This window comes from Chlorocebus sabaeus, chromosome 7, assembly GCF_047675955.1.
Source record: "Chlorocebus sabaeus isolate Y175 chromosome 7, mChlSab1.0.hap1, whole genome shotgun sequence".
NCBI lineage: Eukaryota > Metazoa > Chordata > Mammalia > Primates > Cercopithecidae > Chlorocebus > Chlorocebus sabaeus.
In genome coordinates, this window is record NC_132910.1 from 37,955,624 (window position 1) to 37,974,563 (window position 18,940).

The 18,940-nt window shown below is 37.5% G+C and overlaps 1 protein-coding gene across 1 annotated transcript in view; it reads right to left on the bottom strand.

Annotated features, from left to right (window-relative positions):
• LOC119619973 (uncharacterized) overlaps window positions 1–18,541 on the bottom strand; it is a 37,505-nt gene extending 18,964 nt beyond the window's left edge. Inside the window, exon 1 of the mRNA XM_037986508.2 lies at window positions 18,427–18,541. Within this exon, the coding sequence (XP_037842436.2) occupies window positions 18,427–18,478 (52 nt within the window). The 5' untranslated portion in view covers window positions 18,479–18,541. The remainder of the gene's footprint in view (window positions 1–18,426) is intronic.
• Between the last annotated feature and the right edge of the window lie 399 nt (window positions 18,542–18,940).

An 18,940-nucleotide genomic window follows, 5' to 3' on the forward strand; every position in this document is an offset into this window, starting at 1 on the left:
TCGTGAGTAAACCCAGCTAAGCCAGGACAACCACCATGCTGATCCCATACCTTAATTGTGAGCTAAATAATGACTGCTATTTTAAGCCAGTAAGTCTTGGGATAATTATTTACACAGTAATAGATAACTAATTATAGACTCAAGTACCTCAAAGTAGGTGCTGCTCTCCTCCTACCTCCTGGCTGTCCGTCTTCATCCCAGTGTCATCCACTCCCCACCCAAAGGCTGATCGTTTCTCCGCCATCAAAACTCATTTGTTTCGTATGTTTTGGGACCTCAAAATCCTTCACTAAACTGATAAACTAATATGAATTAGTGATGTAATTGAAGTGTAATAAATAAGATAGCACACACAGTCTCCAAAAACAGGCCCCAAAATAAGCCTCCTCACCTCCTTACTCTTTCCTGTGTGCAGCATTGTAACCAACACCAAAAAGGGAAAAGATTTCTCCTGAAGTAGCATTTGGAGACTTCATGGGTTTGCCCCTTTTTTTCTCCTCTCAAGGAACAAAAGTACCCATCATTATATCCCCTAGAGCTAGAGTCTGCTCAAAGGTACCCAAGCTAAGAAGTCACTGATCTAACTCCTTCTCATCTCCTCTCCTCTAGTCAATTCTGAATGGTTTCTGAACAAGTTGATTAATCTTTCCCAATCAAAATTAATCTTTCTCCACCAAAATCCATACATCCTGAGTCTCTTGCAACTCATTCTCTGAACACTCAAGCTCTTCAAAGGCCCTTTTCTGTTCCACTCTCAGTAGTCAGTCCCCCGATCTCCAGCATCATGGTCTAACCAAGCCCTCCAAATAACAAGCCAAGTATGGTTCATATACTCCCAACACATTAGCAAAACACAAAATATTCATTTTGCCCACAAAACTTTCCTCCTGGCTATTCTACCACTGTTTTTTCCTAATTAAATTTATACAATAAATAGCATACCTGCTTATTCTTAAATTTATCCACTCATTCAGGAAACATTAATTGAGTACTTATGCCACTAAGAAGCTCCTTTCTCCTATTCCTGTGATTCCAAGAGTAAGAACTACTGTAATATCTTTGGTCTCCCTCCTCACATTCCTTCATTCCTCCTAAGAGAAAGAAATGAAGTCTATTATTGCAGACTTGAGGAGAAAGAACTGAGCAAGCTTGACAGAGGCTTTTCTGGGCCTCACTTCTTCACAACTGTTGGTCCAGGGAGGGCATCCTGGTTGACTCTGTACTATGTGGTAAGTGTACGGGCCAAGTTCTAGCCCTATAAGGAGAATCCTACTACTTTGAAAAGTAAATTCAATTAATGCAAGATCAGATGGCCCTCCATGCAATATACTCTAATTCAACTTTTACAAAATTTAAACAAACAAAAACAAAAACTCCCTTCTACTTTGATCTCCAGAGTCACCCCACAAAACGGCACTGGCCTGGGAGACAAGTAGGGACTAAAGTCCAGCCCAGCTTCTGCACACCAAGACAGTTTCCTGGTACCTTCCTTCTAATTCACCCACGCAGAGACAGTTCTTTAAAATCGTCTTCCAGGAATGGGTGTTTTCTTCTAATTCACATGCTCAAAGGAAAAAAAAAGGAGATTTTTCTAATCTGCATAAAGGTAACTTATGTGCTAACAGCAGCCTGTTGATTGCCAGCTATCTGATTCCTGTGTCTATCTACTAGTCAGTTCTAACTTAAGAAGGAAAGCAAGAATGATTTATTTAGCTCCTAAACCTTACATACTACCATGTACCAGATACTGTGTTAGGTACTGGGGAAAAAAAGGATGAGTAAGACAGAGTCCCCGATTTTACAATGTGCTGTCTAGCTAAATTCCCTCAGCCCTCAAAATCAGCTAGTTAGCTTGTTTTTTTTTTTTTGTATAAAGATGTAATCTACTGCCTACAAAAGTCTGGATTCTTGGCTATCCCAGGCATGGGAGGCACGGGTTGAGTTGTGTGGATGAGAGGCGAGAGCAAAGTATGGCCGTCAGAGTAGTAGTGCTATGATGGATGAAAGCATTCCATCGACACAGGCAAAGGATACAAGTTCCTCAGATGTAGGTGCAACAAAATTGACTTTGCACACAGACAGCTCCGCAGGGCAGGAAGGACAGTGGCACTCCCAGAGTGAGAGGCAAGCACACCTGTCCAACAAGGGCATCACATGGTTGATGGTGCCAGAGTACCTGCTCAGGATTAGATCCTGCTGTGTCCCTCAAGCAGCTCCCTTTGCCACTGCAGTGGAGCTTTGTTATACCCTCATGATCCTAACCCCAGTTCTGAAGATTGTAACTATGAACCTACATGCTTACCAGAGTTAAAAATTCCAGACACTCCTCTTTACTGCCAGGCTGTGAGTGAATCAAAATATGTGGTTTCACAGGATATTATCTCCCAGCAGCTCTGGCTCCAGCACCTTGATATAGGGATTATTTTCCCCTCAGGCCTTATCACCTGGTAAGAAAGACTCTAAACTGAAGCATATATGTCCATTTGGGATATTAGTTAATAATCCATTTTTATTTCTCTGTAGGAAAATGTTATCACTTTAATGCTTAAACTTTAAAACAAGTGCTTTTTGGTTGTTGTTTATGATTTATTATTATTTTATTCTATAGTTTTTCAAGCATATACAAGTCTTTTTATTTTTCCTAACAGCAAAAGAAAACTGGTTTTTGGTTTTTTGTTTTGTTTTGTTTGTGTGTGTGTGTGTGTGTGTTTTGTTGTTTTGTTTTGTTTTGTTTTTAAGCTTACATAAAGGCTAGAGACTGTGACTAGGTATGAATTTCCTCTCCAGTTTCTAACTCAGGTCTCTTCCTTCCTGGCAAGTATTCTTAACAACAAAAAGAAAAAAATAATGTAGTCCCAATGAATAGGTTACTTCATTCCATTTTTCTGCAGACAGCAGTTTGTTAATAACTATCACCTCTGGTTTTTCTTAATAACAGTAGAGAAGTTTGATTTACACATTCAGATGTGAAATGACTAAATTGGTTCTCAAAATTGCAGTATGTGAGGTTTTTTCTAAGGGTAAGAGAAGTAGGAATACTGTCTTCAGATTCAAGGTGCAATTGCTAAAATAGCAGTTACCCAGAAGGTAGGTCTTGAGAAAGAATGATAAGAGTTAGGATCCTGTAACACCTGCAGACAGTTCAGTATAGGAAAAGCAGAGTTTTAGGAAGCATTTAACTGCGGAGCTGTGGACAATTGTTTCCATTCTCCTTTTCCCTTCCCTAAGTAAACATCTGATTCTTGGGCATCCTGTATGAATAGAATACACATTCCCTATTCTTCTTGCCAAATAAAAATATTCATCTATCCTTGTTAGTTCTGCAGCAAAATGGTTTCAGTGTCTAGGCTTTGGAGCTAGACTCCATGAGTTCAAATTCTTGCACCATCATACTTGTGAGCTATATGACCTTGGCAAGTCACTGGATTTCAGTAGGCCTTAGTTTTCATATCAATAAAGTGAGAGTAATTTTTGCTTATTTCCCAAGGTGGAGATTAAATGAGATAATTAATGTAAAATGCTTAACAAAGGCCTGGGAGAAGAGCAGGTGCTCAATAACGGTATATGTTCTCTTGATCTCAAATTACTACGGTGGATGAAATTTCCCAAACTGACCTTGATTTTTAAAAAATCTGGACCCACTATAGGATTGTATGTTTTGCTTTTAGGTTTGGGAAATATGCTGACAAATACCTATTACTTCTAGAAATGAAGGCACCCAAAAGCTATAATTTTAAAATGAATGTTAAGTATGAAAGGTGTTAAAGCAAACTAAATATGACCTGAGAAGGACTCCATACTTCTATATTTGAGTCCTTGTGGATGAACTGTAATCTAGCTTAATAGTCAGACAAAGTTGAAAACCTAACTTAGTAGTATGCACCTGTGACAATAGCTGAGTGTTAGCCAATCCCAGGGACCATACTTCAACCATTCATAGACTGCTGAATGTTCAAGCTGTGTTCAAATAAGGCAAATGCTGTGTTGTAACCAATCTCACTGTTTCTGTACCTCACTTCCGTTTCCTGTACGGTTGTTTTTTTCTGTTTTGTTTTGTGTTTTTTTTTTTTGGTCTATAAATTTGTTCTGACCATGAGGCACCCCTGGAGTCTCTGTGAATCTGCTGTGATTCTGAGGGCTGCCTGATTTGTGAATCGTTCGTTGCTCAATTAAACTCCTTTAAATTTAATTTGGCTGAAGTTTTTCTTTTATCAGGGGTGTCCTAGTAAGTTATTATTTGTTCAATTGATCTTAACTCCTTATGCTAGATTAATTTATCTGCACACACAAAAAAGCAAATTTTAAAAGGTCTCTCACATATTCTAGATTGTTACTTGAGATCCTCTTCTTTATTGCATTTCCCTTTCTCCATTTGATTTCAGATTTAATTTGGGCTGTCTTTACTTTGTCCTGGATCCTAGAATCTAATCCACTTTGAAATTGGCTTCTGGCTGCTTCAGATGTGATAACCTTCGGGACAGCCTTTCTGTCATTTGGGGCCTTAGCACATTTAGCTCACTCTCCCTCTTCACTCGTACCCTGCCTGGAAGGAAGCCCTATGGTTAGGAAACCCCACTTCCTCATGCTTTTCTCTTTAGTTATAAGAATATCCCTGTGAATGGTTGCTATGGTTGATGAAGACACAGATAGTTTTATCAGCTTCCCTGCTTGGCTGGAGGTTTTTAAATTAATTGTTTTAAAAAAGAGCATGTATAAGTGTTTGTAGTCCCTTCTACCTTTCTTTTCCCAATACCCAAGAGAAGGTAAAGTCTTAAGCCTGCCTTTCCTGACAGATAGCCCAGCCATCTCCTACCCCACATGATTTCCACTGGGAATATTAAAGGCACCATAACATCTAGGAAGGAGAGAAATTTCAGGGCAGGGAGGTTTCCCCTATGGTTTTCCCTATAGAACCCTTCAGCTTCTATGTAAGATGAATGTAGACCTTAAAAGTTTAGGCATTGGGAAATCAACTGTCAGTAGATAGAACTTGTAATTTCTCTTTCCAAGTTCTCTGGCTTCTTTCTCCATGCAGCTTAGTAATGGACATGCAGCCTACACCAGCTATTCACTAGGTTTTAAATCCTTATTTCAGATCAACAACAGGATGCAGGGAGGTCCAATCTTCCCTGTTTGTGAGTAGGGAGAAGGAGTATTACACCAGAAGGGGGCAGTGGAAGTCTGGCAGGACAGCAGTACTCTGGGTCCACAGGGACAGTATGTTCAGAGCAAGGATCCAGGGAAACTCTAGGTAAAGAATGCAGTACTCAACCTCCTTGGAACAGGTAGGGGACTGGCCTTCCCCATGGGCTGAGATAAGGCAGAAGGCCATGGTCAGTTGGGTGGAGAAGGGAAAAGAGCTGGAGGGGATATCTGTATGAGAAGACTGAACACCTGGAGCTAAGGGAATGTGAATACTGGGGTCCATGAATGGCCTGTTCTTTGTCACCATTTCTGTAACTTCAAAATGCTTCATGGTCAGGCGCGGTGGCTCACGCCTGTAATCTCAGCACTTTGGGAGGCTGAGGCGAGTGGATCACGAGGTCAAGAGATTGAGACCATCCTGGCCAGCATGGTAAAACCCCATCTCTACTAAAAATTCAAAAAACTAACTGGCCGTGGTGGCGGGCACCTGTTGTCCCAGCTACTCAGGAGGCTGAGGCAAGAGAATGGTGTGAACCTGGGAGGCGGAGGTTGCAGTGAGCCGAGATCTCATCACTGCACTGCAGCCTGGGCGACAGAGCGAGACTCTGTCTCAAAAACAAACAAACAAAAAACAAAACAAACAAACAAAAAACTTCACATATTTTATGCATCAATAACTACATATTTGCTCACTTTTCCTTAAGTTGATGTTGATTCAATCTTAAGGAGTTGGATAACTTGAGCTTATTTCATGGTGTCTTCCCTAAGAAGCCTTGGCCTTTTGGTTCATATTAGAATTAAGGTCCAGAAAAACTAACACAATTTCTTAGAGGTCCAACATATCACTTTAGACAGAGTCAGACTCCTCAGGGCTGCTCCAACAAGTTTAGGGTATATCTCCAACATGAAGCCTAAAGCAAGGTTGGCTTGGGTTGAGGATGTAGTCCATAAAACAATGATGTTTAATGATATGGTTAGATGGGAGGCATTTATTTGCATAGCTGTTATTAAAGGTACTATAACCAATTTATTGGTATTTTAAAATGTTTTATTATGGAGAATTTTAAACATACTCAAAAGTAGATAAAATAGTTTCATGAATTCCCAGATAACCATCCAGTACCAGGCCCATGGCCAATCTACCCTATCCACATCCCCATCTATCCATTCCCTTGAGACTATTTTGAAGGAAATCCCAGATATCATATAATTTCACTTATAAATATTTCAGGATGAATCTCTAAAATGCAATAGCTTGTATTTATAACAAAACTAACACAACTAAAATACCATTATTACATCTAAAAATAATTCCTTAATAATATCAAACATGTAGTGTCAACATTTTAATTGTCTCATATATCTTACAAATAGGGGTTTTTCATGGTGTTTGTTTAATCAGGATCCAAACAAGGATGAGATATGGTAAATTATTGTTGTATTTTAAATATCTTTTAATTTTCGTGTTCCATTTTTCTCTCCCTTTTTCCCCCTCTTGCAACGTATTTGTTGAAAAAATGTGCTTTTATGTCCTACGAACTTTCTCAGTCTGAGTTCGACTGGCTGATTACATCTCCTTGGTATTTTAACATGTTTGTCCATCCTCTGGCTTTTCTGAAAATTGCTAGTTAGATCTAGAGGCATCATCGGATCCAGGTTGAATATTTTTGCATATGTTGATTTTTACCAAAAAAAACCCTATAAGAATAATCTCAAGTTTTACCAAATACTTATTGACACATTGTTTTCTATAATTCATGCCAGAAAATATTACATAAAGCATCAAAAACTTGAAATGTAAAAGTAAACAAAGGGCTTCATTTTTGTGGAAAAGAACACACATACACACTCCATTAACCAAAAATAAACACAAGAAAAATTCAAAAAAGCCCAAACACTATAGGGACAACAACTTCAAATTAACCCAAGGATCTAAATAATGCAAAACTTGAGATTAGCTACATCCTTTCCAGCCATTAAAATAGAGACTTAGATGTTGAACACTCTATTTTTGATGCAGAGACCAGCTTTGAGCCCCGGGTTTTAGTTCAGTTTGCCTCAGCTACCACTAGAGGGAAGCCAATATGCATTTGAAAAACCCGAACCTAAAAAACTGGCCTTGAACCTGGAAGATTTCCATTTTTAAGTTCTTTTTAAAATATCAAACATAGTTCTTATTCAATGTTATATATTATTTTGTGTTTTACTAGGAAACTTCATAGTAAATTAATTTTATATTTGGAATCTGCCTATAATGTGAAGGAAAAATACAGCCCTTGTGTGACCTATACAAAGTACATAATACAACATGTACCCCTGAAGTCTTCCTTCACCCCAGATCTTTTCAAAGCATCGAAAGGCACAAGAATACAAGTGGAAACTATGACTAGGTTAAGTTTTTTAAGAGATTCTAAGTGCTTTTTAAGAATGCAATACCCCCAATACCCCAACTCCCTTACAAATTACAATTTTAAAACAATAAACCATAAAATAAGCATAAAGAAATCCAACAAATTTATATTTCCAATGCTAATTAATTTGTTCAGGGGAGTTAGAGGAGAAATATTTAATCCCCGCCCCCCAACAAAAAACATTACTCAATACTCGTTTGCTGGAGGGCTAAGCACATGCTTAGTCAGCCTTATAGATAATCCAGATAATCCAGTTCTGCCTCTCATCCTGCAAATAATTAGCTAAAATGTCAGCACTAACTAATCTCTCCTTTTGCCACCAAATACACACTTTCCTTATAATGCTTATGCTTTACATTAACCTAGCTCTTTAAGATTTATAACTCATTTTCACATGCTATTTCATTTTATCCTCAAAATCTTATTTTTATGGGAGAATATTGTTCCTGCTTCATAAAAAACCAACACTCCAAGCAGTAAAAATTTGTTTACAAAGTTTAGTTATATTTCACATAAACAGGACTCAAATTCAGAGCTTCTAACTTCTAAAACTCAGCTACTTTACAGCTTTACTGATAATGCTATTGTCAGGAATTTCACTTCCCCTATGAAGAATCCCGTTTCTCATCATCAATGCCTGGAAGATTCTAAAAGCATCAAAGTCACACTTATGCTTTCCATTTCCATAGACTTGGCAAGGAACTATGCAGGCATGCACTGAATGACCAATCTCTGTGCCAAATTGAAAACCTATCCTCAGGCTCCTTGGCTCTGCCAGGTCAGAAGACTTGGAGCACACACTACACTGCGGCTGCCAAGGCCATGTGAAGCAGGACCAATGGAGTGCATCCCTATGAGGCATATAGAAGGTGCAGTGGTTGGAGTTTTTCATGGCAATAACAAATGTGCCTATGATCACTGATCACAGACATCTTTCCCAGCTGGTGGGGGCAGTGGGAAGTCTAAGCCATAAAACCCAGTGGAAATAAAATTCTAGTCCAGGGCTAAGTGGTGTGCTGATGATTTTTTAACAACCAGCTCTTCTGGAAAGGGGGAAAGAAAGTCCTGGTTTGTAATTTGCCAGAACTCCTACCATGGCCAATTTCGAATGTACCAAGTGTCATACCATTAAATATGAAGTTGAGAAGATATGTTAACAATCAGCACTTGCACTGCACTCCTCAGTCCTATGCCTAGAGTACCCCACTCTGGCTGTGCAAATATTAGGAGCAGGGCTGATGAGAAAAACCCCCATTCCATACCCCTGTGGAATCTATGGATGGGTTTTCCATGAGCACAACTGGCTTTTTGGACCATCCCTTACTTCTCTTCAAGGGTAAAGAATTGATTTATCTAATTGGTGTGTTAGGGAGAAGCAACTGAGTATGCTGAGCTAAGCTCCTTTCTCCTCTTTCTCTCAGGGATCTGTCTGCCTGAAGACAATGTGCTTTCTCTTTTGGCTACTGTCATGAGATAAAAGTCAGTGGCTTTATGCCACAGTTTTCAGGACAGTCCTGGCATTTCATCCTATCAGTGCCCCCTTCGACTCTCAAAAGTGTCTTGGTTTGCACAACAAATTATGTGTCACTTTATGTAAAAGGGACTAGCCCTGCAAAGCAAGGCCTGGCAGGCAACCAGAAAAATGGCTATTTCTGGTGCAGTCCTAGGAAACCTACTGTTACCACACAACTGAGCCACATTCTTCAATATCACTTTTATTGATAATAAACCTGACATTTTGATCTTCATCGGTTTGATTATTTTATCTCACTCTAGTTATATGCCAAATACAAGGACTAACAACAGAGGCATCATTTTGGAGACTCTTAAAACTTTGCCAAACTGAGTGCCCTGAAAAATGACTGGTTGTGGCTTTTAGATAAGAAGAAAGTGGAAGTCCATACACATAGAAACAAAGGAGACTAGGTTCATTAAGACGATGATCCACAAGTTCCCAAATCTACATTAAGAAAAAAAAATACTAAAAATGTTTAGTGAGAGTTGACTCAAAAAACAGTCCTGCTATAATAAGAATTTAGAATTAAATTGAGGTGGCTTTATAAACCTTAGGTCACCACCACAAATATGTAGGGTACACCACACTATTTGTTGTTGCCTAAGCGTATTTATGCTAGCTACCACTAGAGGGACTCTCTGATCGCCAAACATCATTTATAGCTAACCTTAACAGCCCTTTTCATTTCTTCAGACCCTTAACTATTTATCTGTATAGATGAAGTTGTGGAACACCAAAGTGCCACTCAAAGAAAGTGAAATAACAAAGTTCTTAATATTTGTGAAGAACTAAAAGATGCACTGTTTGAGACCGTGTCTCCAAATTAACTTCTTCTTAAAGCTCACTTGACCATAGGTTTAATTCAAATGTGTAATGGATCATTTGCCACATCCAACTATAGTTGCCACATCCAACTATAAAGAAGTATAAGTTAATATTCACAACCTTTTGCGATTACAATGGTGTTAAATGAAATATTTCTTTCAAGCAAGTAAGCCATTACTATGCTTTCAAACTCCTCCCAAAATCAGTGTCTGGGGAGTAAGGAGTAGGCAAACCTCGGGATAACACACACAGAGATGCACACTCATATAGAACACAGGATAAAAAGTTGTACAAAAGGAAAAGTAGCTTTATATTCCAGCTGATCACAATCAAACAGTTCAGAGGAGATTTACACTGCCCTGGACCTGCCTAACTTTACCAGCAGCTAAGTTGCAAGCACACCAGGAACCTTGACTTCAGTGCATGACCAAAAACAGGGTGGGGAGGAACACAGCAAGAACATTTCCAGACAATTCTGCTGATGCAGTTGTTGGTTAGGTTATTTTCTTGCCAGGGACACACATACACACCCATAGGCGTGCCTCCAGGTCACGAAACACAGTAGAAATGTATATATTGTTCAGTCAATATCAGTTAGACAAAGAGTCAAACCATATAATTCACTATCCAAAGAGGATTTGTTTTTTGCTTTAATCATTGATTTTTCTTGCTTGCTATAGCTAAAACAACTAGTCACCTACACAACATCTATTCTCTTCTTTTTCCTTCATGATAGAACTTTAAGAACTTTAATTTTATTCCAAGTAGTGATGTATCCAGCTAAATGACTACATTTGCCAATCTCTCCTGAAGACAGGGATGGTTGGTAAAGAGTAAGTGGGCCTTTAGAGAAAGTTCCTTAAGACAAACAGCTGAAGCATGTCTTTTTGTCCTTTCTGCTTCCTCCCTGATTAGAAGACATATGTGATGTCTGTCTGGGATCCCAGCAACCATCTTGGACCATGTGAAAACCTTGGGAATGGAAGAAAACTAAAAGCGCCTGAGTGACTGACACCACTTTAGAGCTATCATATAAGCCTCTCTTCAGACTTCCTTTTATGAAAGAAATATAAAATTCCATCTTGCTGAATTCCTATCTGTGTTACTAGCAATTGAACAACTGATTTGCCAGCCATCTGAATTGCCCAAATTGTGTGATAATTGGTCAATACCCACTTTATTTTAGGATATAGAAATAAAGCTTCAAAACTGGCCATAATAGCTATGGTGATTTGATCCTCAAAACTAAAAATTAGGTCAGACAATAAGAATAGTTTGAATCCACTTATGGGAGAAGCAGATCAGCTTATTCGAAATCGGGCTGTGCTAGAACACCCAGATCATATGATTCTATTTTCAGTTATTAAGTTCAAGCACGTTGCAGTAATCCTGACCTGATTTTCCACTTCATCAGGAAAAAGATAAGTTTGGGTACACACTCTTCTAACTAGAAACTTCAGTTTAATACATAATTTCTGAAATTTATTTCACAAAGCTTTCTGAGTTTCGTGAAACTCAAGTTCCCCATAAACTTTGGGGGTTTTGTTGTAATTACACCTGTGTTCCTTTCTCTGTGCCCAGGAAGAAGCATTATTGGCACCTGTATCCTGTAGAACTCAGTTCTATATATTTAATATTTGCCCTACCTAGGCCCTCTATATATGTTTCTCCATAAAAGGATAATAACACTAACCTTTCCTCCAATGTGTGTTGTGATGTTTAATTAATGTTTACAAAGCATTTAGTGAGCTGCAGATGAAAGATTCTAAAGAAGCACAAAGCAATATCATTAGACTGACTCATCAGCTACTTTTATTAGTTATGCAAAGTGAAAGCCGTGTTGCTACAGCCAAAATAGCTATGGATACACATTAGGTAAAAAATATAAATCCCAGCACAATTTAAATCTGTATACCACATCTACAAAGCAAATACCTGAAGCTCCTTAATAGAACATTGTTTTTTCTCTAATAAGTATTTGAAATCTGTTAACATTTAAAAATATAAACAGATTATAAGGTTAGGGTAATGGTAAAAACATGATACTTTGGTAAACATATGAAATTCTTTACACTTTCTTATGTGGATGAAGATTTCATTTCAGTGATGTGAAACTCTCTATGACCTGAAAAACAAACAAACCAACCAAAAAAAAACAAAACAAAAAAAAACTTTTAGTTAAGTCTTTTTCAATTGAAATTAGCAATAATGACCTGAATTCCACAGGAAATAAAAACAATAGATTAAAAACCTTGAAAGTTAGTTCAGGTCATGGTTCTTAAGTTTCTCTGGGCCCTATATTCAGGTGCATGCTATTTTATAAATTGTCTTCAACAGCTTTCAACCAAGTAGTATACAACTATCTTTATTTAATAAGCATATATTAACATTGTATATTTTTTCTGAACCAAGGAATCATTTACACTATACATTCTAGTCTACAATGTAAAACTAAAATATCATTTTACTGTGTGACATGGAGCTCTTTTTCAAGTTCAAACAGCTCTGTATCCTAGTATTTCCTTGTGTGTAGCAGAATGAGAATTAGGAAATAGGAAGAGCCCTGCTGGTAAGAAGGATTCACTTTTTTACAATTAGTTGGGTTAAATCCATAATATCCATCTATAACTTACCCAGGGTATTCTGTTTCAAAGAGAAGTAATAGCCTTAAAAGAGAAAACATGCATTTGTGTGCACGTGTGCACGCACGCACACACACACACACACACACACACACACACAACTGCACAGTCAAGAACAGACTCCATGTCAGTTTTGAAAGACATACCAACTGGGTTCAACATTACATTGTGTCAGAGAATGAAGTGATGAGTATCCTTCACTCAAAAAATGCATAGTTGAATTTTTCCTCCAACTTCTAATTCGGTCAATTTGAGAACTTGTGGTTTAGTCAGGTTTACATGGAAGATAAAGGAGACTCATATCCATAATTGTCCTAGAAAAGCACAAAGTTAACATTCTCCTGAGTTGAAAGTAAAGACTATTATGGAAATTAATTAATCCCTTAACAGCAACCACAACAAAATGGCAGGGCACTGCATGGCAGCACTGGAGGGTCTTTTAAAGGTAAATGGATTTCATGCCATTTTAACCGTTCAAGTATAAAGTCATCCAAGTTTTAGAAATATTCTGAAACCATTTTCTTCTGCCTCTTTAATGGCTACTTTTTGATCTCCATTTTTTTTTCTCCTCTAAATGTGCTGTGACTCATACATTTACAACTTGGATGTCCCCAAAATAGTAACCACCCCCATTCCATTGCCATATATTTTTATGTTATAAATTAAAATGGGAAGAATACCCATTCAGAATATAATGAAAAACAGCATTCCTCAACTCACTCCTGAAATATCTTCATGAATTCTAAAGAAGCTTAACATCATTCTAAGTCACCTCTTCCTTGGATTTCTTGCTTCTGCTGAATTCTCTGGTGCATATTTCCTTAGCTTTACTTTGCATCGACTTAATATGAAGTACATTTCTCTTGACCATTCCTTTGAAACTCATAAAACTTCTTGTTTCTCTTTATATCACTCCTACACCTCAGCATGCTCTGAGTTTTATTTTACACTGTAATATGGCCCATCAAGGTGATTGGCCAAATGCAAAGTTTTCGAGGTATGTTCTTGATAGTTTTAAATGTACATTGCCTCTCCTCCACATGTCAAATTAACTTTCCTACTACAGAGGATTATTCTGGCACCTATAGTTAATATTCTCTTTGGTACATTCTTTCCTTTAAATAGTTTTTATTTAGTTTGATAGAAAATGACTCCCACATTTCAGTCAACGTTTATCTCTCTTCTTTATTCTGGACTTACATTTCCATTCTAAAAGACATTTTTGCCAAAATTCACTACCAATACCTCAAACCTAGCACATAAATAAATAAGAATAACAGACTTTTTCGTGAGGTTTGTTCTGTGTGAATCATCAATACAGACTACAGAGTCAAGTAACAAAGGTTTATTCTAGGAAGAAGGATGGGATCCTTCAGTTCAAGAGATTATAGTTTCCAATGCTATAATCCCTTCTAAAAGAGGGACTGCTGGAAGAGGATTGAAGAATAATAATTTAAAGGTGAGCTATGAGATCAACCTAGATGTCTAAAATTTCAAAACCATGACATCCAAAGTTAAGGGTATCATCTTTCCCAAACAACCTCATTCTGTTCCTGACATTCTGAATTCTGTTGATGGAACCACCATTTTTCTCATCACACAATTTCAAAATTTTAACTTAGACTCTTTTGTCTCTGGCTCTGTATTCCTTCAATTGCCTAGTTCTTCCAGTTCACACTCTGAAATGTCATTTCCATTCTCACCTTTGCTACTTTACTTCCAGCCTCCATACTTTTCCAATTACATTGTTGAAATGAGTACCTAAAATTTATCAGACTTTTTATCTATAATAATTTATATATAATTTTTTATAATTTATAAAATTATAAAAAAGAATTCTTCCCATCTATGGGTACCAACTGATAAATTTTCATAAAGTACCACACTGATGGTATAACTTCCCTATAAAACCTTTGAAGGCTTATTATTACCTACCAAATTGAGTACACACTCCTTAGTAACCTCTCCATTGCAAATCCAAGGGTCAGTTCTCTATCCTCATCTTATTCAACCAATCAGAAGCATTTGAGAATTAATCTGTAGCCTGGATTTCTACAGTTGGTCTCTTACTTCAAAGCTTACCTAATCATCTATTTAACAAACAGCCATAGTGATTCTTTTAAAACATTTCAGATTATGTCACTATTCTGATTTAAATCCTCCAATGGCTTTTTTTAAAATCTCATTTAGGGTAAAATTCAAAGTGCTTACAGTGGCCTGCAAGATCCTATATAATATGGCTATGCACTACCAGACTCCATCGTCTACCACAATTAATTATTCATCTCCCTAATCCTACTCTAGCCACACCAGTCTTTTTGCTGTTATCCAAGGACAGCAAACATGCTCCCACCTCTTGGGCTTTGTATGCATTCCACTCTTCTTCCTGAGACCTACAGGGCCCTCCCTAATTCATTCAAATGTCTATTCAAATGTCACCATACTAGAGAGTTCTCTCTCCAGTCTATCTAAGTAACATTCCTCCCAGCCTACCCAGATAATCCCTATTATCTGTAACACTTAACACCATTAGAAATATCATAGTTATTTGTGTAATATTTTTTACTGTCTCTTCTCACTAAAATATAAGCACCCTGAAGGAGGGTCTTACTTTCTTTTCCAACTATTTTCCCAGAGCCTAAAAGAGCATACTGCACTTAATTCAATAAATATTTCTTGAGTTAATTAATAAATAAGTCTCACAGAATGAACCTCCCTACAGAAATCCTATGCTAGCCCAGTGAAATCCAACCTGTGGGAAAGATCTGGGAAGTAGTCAAGTAATGTAAAGGGGTCTGTGAATCCACATCCTTCCGACTGCTGTCTATAAACTAAATTAACCACCATATATACTATTACTTTAAAATGTATTAATTCAAAGTAATCTTATCAACATGTATTTTTCCCAAGGATACTAGTAGTACAGTTACTACTATGTAGGAACCTACCAATTTTTTCTTATTAACAAGGGGTGCTCTTACTCAATAACATTAGGAAGCTCACTACCCTAGCCAAACGAAACCACTGCCTTTTCATCAAGTTGTCTGTAAACATTCACCCCTATTCCTTTGCTAATACGTGTATCTTAACTAGCAAAACTTTTTCCCTGTCCTCCCCTTTCCACCCTACCCTCCAATTGATTTACTATTTCAAATTGTAAACCATCATTATCTACACCTAAGTGAGCATATGCCTAAGTGAGAGCTGGCAATAAGACACACGATGACTGGCTGGGGTGAGGGATGGAAAGGAAGAAAAGCCAGAAGAGGAAAAGAAGTACTGAAAGATTCATGTGCTAGAACTCTCAAGTCCAATTTCACCTGCCTCCGAGTTTGCCTAGAGTCCCCCTTTGGGGGGTATTAAGCACACACAGCAAAGTCCTTCCACCAGCAAAGCCCATCCACTCTGCATCCTCCATAAATACAACACACTAATTCTAGACCCTGCACTATTTTTTCATACTAACCAAAGTGCTTTGCTCACTGCTTTCTACCAAATAGCAACCATCACATAATTGTTTTGGTTCAACCTTCACCTATTTCTGGAAGTCTTCCCTGGCTAGCCAACAGCACATTCTTATCATTCCTCTATAGTGCTTCAGCAATTTAATACACATTTTTTCAAACAAATCGTCTACTCTTTGATAATATATTTTTAAGTTTCCTTTCAGCATCATGCAATATGCCCATATAACCTGCCCATGTACCCCCGAATCTAAAATAAAAGTTTAAATTATTTTTTTAAAATGGGCAAGGCAAGGTAGCTCACATTCCCAACATTTTGGGAAGCCAAGGCAGGAGGATTGCTTGAGTCCAGGAGCTCAAGACCAACCTGGGCAACATAGACAGACCTCATCTCTACCAAAAATTTAAAAATTATCTGAGTGTGGTGGCATGCATCTGTAATCCCAGCTTATCAGGAGGCTGAGGTGGGAAGATTGTTTGAGCCTAGTTCAAGGCTATAGTGAGCTATGATCACACCACCGCACTTCAGCCTCAGCAACAGAGTGAGGTCCTGTTTTTAAAAAAAAAAGTTTCCTTTTTAAATTTATTCTCTTAAATCTGAACTCCTGCCGAAGACATGAGAGCCTCAGATATTTCTTTTCTTTTATGGGTGTCTTTCCATTATACAATAATGCCTAGTACTAGACTAGGAACAGAAGAGGTATAGAAAGATATCCTATGAACACACTGGATTAGCCTTTAGCTGGATTCACAAACCTATAGGCCAATTTAAACTGTACTCATTTTCAAATTTCTTTAGGTCATGAACTAGCCTATTTATTGTGTCAATATCTATAAATTACTTCCCCAATTCTGTCCTTTCTAAACTGTATATGCTATGTCCTCTAGCAGATGATCTTGTTCCTGAACTTCAATCCAATGAGCTCTCATTGAACTTCTTAATGTAAAACATGAGCTAGGCAATATAGAGACATACTCCTTGCCCTAAAGGAATTTATAATCATTCCTTAAAAAAAAAAAAAAAAAAATTTTAAAGCACCTGGTATGTGTTAGGCTCCCAAAAACTATTCTACACAGCACAGAAAATGAGATATCCACACCAATAAACAAAAGACAACGTATTACATTCCAAAAGAAAGGCAGTCGGTCGTATGAAAATCCAGGAAGGGAAAAATTAATTCTGAACTGGAACATAATACCAAGGAATCTTTTATTGAGGAACTGTCCTTTGAATAGGACCATTAAGGAGCAGAATTTTCATGAGAAAATGAGTGAGGGATATGCTAGAAAGGCAGTTGTTTCTGAATCTAATGGTCAAAAATATGGGTTTTGAAAGTCAGAGGGCCTTGGTTCAAATTATATTTTTGTCACTTACTTGATGAACATCCCCAAGTAGCTTACTTAACTTAAACTTTGGTTTCTTCATTTACAAAATGGAGATAATGTGATTACACATTGCATAAAAACAGAATCTTAGCTACTGCCTGGCACAGAGTAAGTGCTGACTAAAAGATAGCACTTAGTTTGTGTCCCCCAGAAGAAGACCGTGACTCAAAGATCCAACTACAAATAGTTTATTTGAAAGGGGACCACAGGAATCACTGGTAGGAAGGGGAGGAAGGGAAGGCAGCACAGCACACAAAGCGTGTATTATTAAGTAAATTACCACTACTGGAGCCTAATCTAGCTGGAAACTCCAGGAGCCAGTGTCCACTCAAAGGTCAAGAGGAGCAGAGAATTAAAGACCAACCACAACAATCAAGGTCAGAACTGCTCCCAGAATGAGGAGCAGAAATTCCTCTTCTGCAGCAGAGGAGAAAGCTGTCAGGGAGAGACACAGATACTCACAGGTAAGGCAGCTGTGCTAAGTGGTAAGCCTCAAGGGGATTTGTACTACCACACTAGTACAATATACATAAAATATGAATATATATATGCATGAGGTATAAGGAATATGTATCAGAAATTTATCTAATTGATGTATTATATAAAAATAAAACTTATATATGATAAACAATACCCTAGGCAAAGTTTTTAAAAGAAGCAATACTCCAGAAAAAAAATCTTACATATGTATAGCAAATTATCATACTTGATATAAAAAAGAATTACTACATATCAAACATAAGAACAATCCAATAAAAATAGATTAAAAGGTATGAAAATGTAAAGAAGAAGAGGCAAGCCCCAGAACAATAGATGAAATGGTCATTAAACTTAAAAGACTAAACAACCAGGGAAATAAAAGTAAAAACAATAATAAAATACCAGTTCTAAGCTATCAGATTGAGCATAGAAAATCTGGCTATATCAAGTGTCAGCAGATATGTAGACAGAGTAGTGCAGAGAAAAAGCCCCTTTCATTGCAACTGCCACTTTGAAGGGCAATAATCATTATCCACCAAACACAAAACTAAGCTTACCTTTTGGTCCGGTGATTCTGCTTCTCAGTATCTCGCCGAGAGAAATACCCATGTGCACAATAATATTTCTTGAAGCATTTCCTATAATTCTGCAAACAAGCCTACAAAGGAGACGGACTAAATATTATGTAACACCCTGTTACTATTAAAAAGAATAAACTGGATAGATATATATATAATCATGGGTAAATTCCCAAGATGTATTGCTAAGGGTAAAGAGCAGTTACATACAGTGGTATAGAATTATACTGTGAAAGTTGTCAGAATCAAAATGGAGCCACTTGTGTTAAAAATCCTAAAAGACAGACCTTCAGAAGGTCATGAAGAGAGGGTTCTCATGCTCAATGCCTGATAACAAGAACTATCACCAAAGACTCTGAAAAACCACAAACTTGCACAAAGTCCATTGCAACCTTATACCAAAAAGAAAAAAAATACTCCTGTAGACATCTACCCAGCAATTGTCTGTCAACCTTGGACTGTCATCACCCTTACTATTGACCTCTGTAACCAA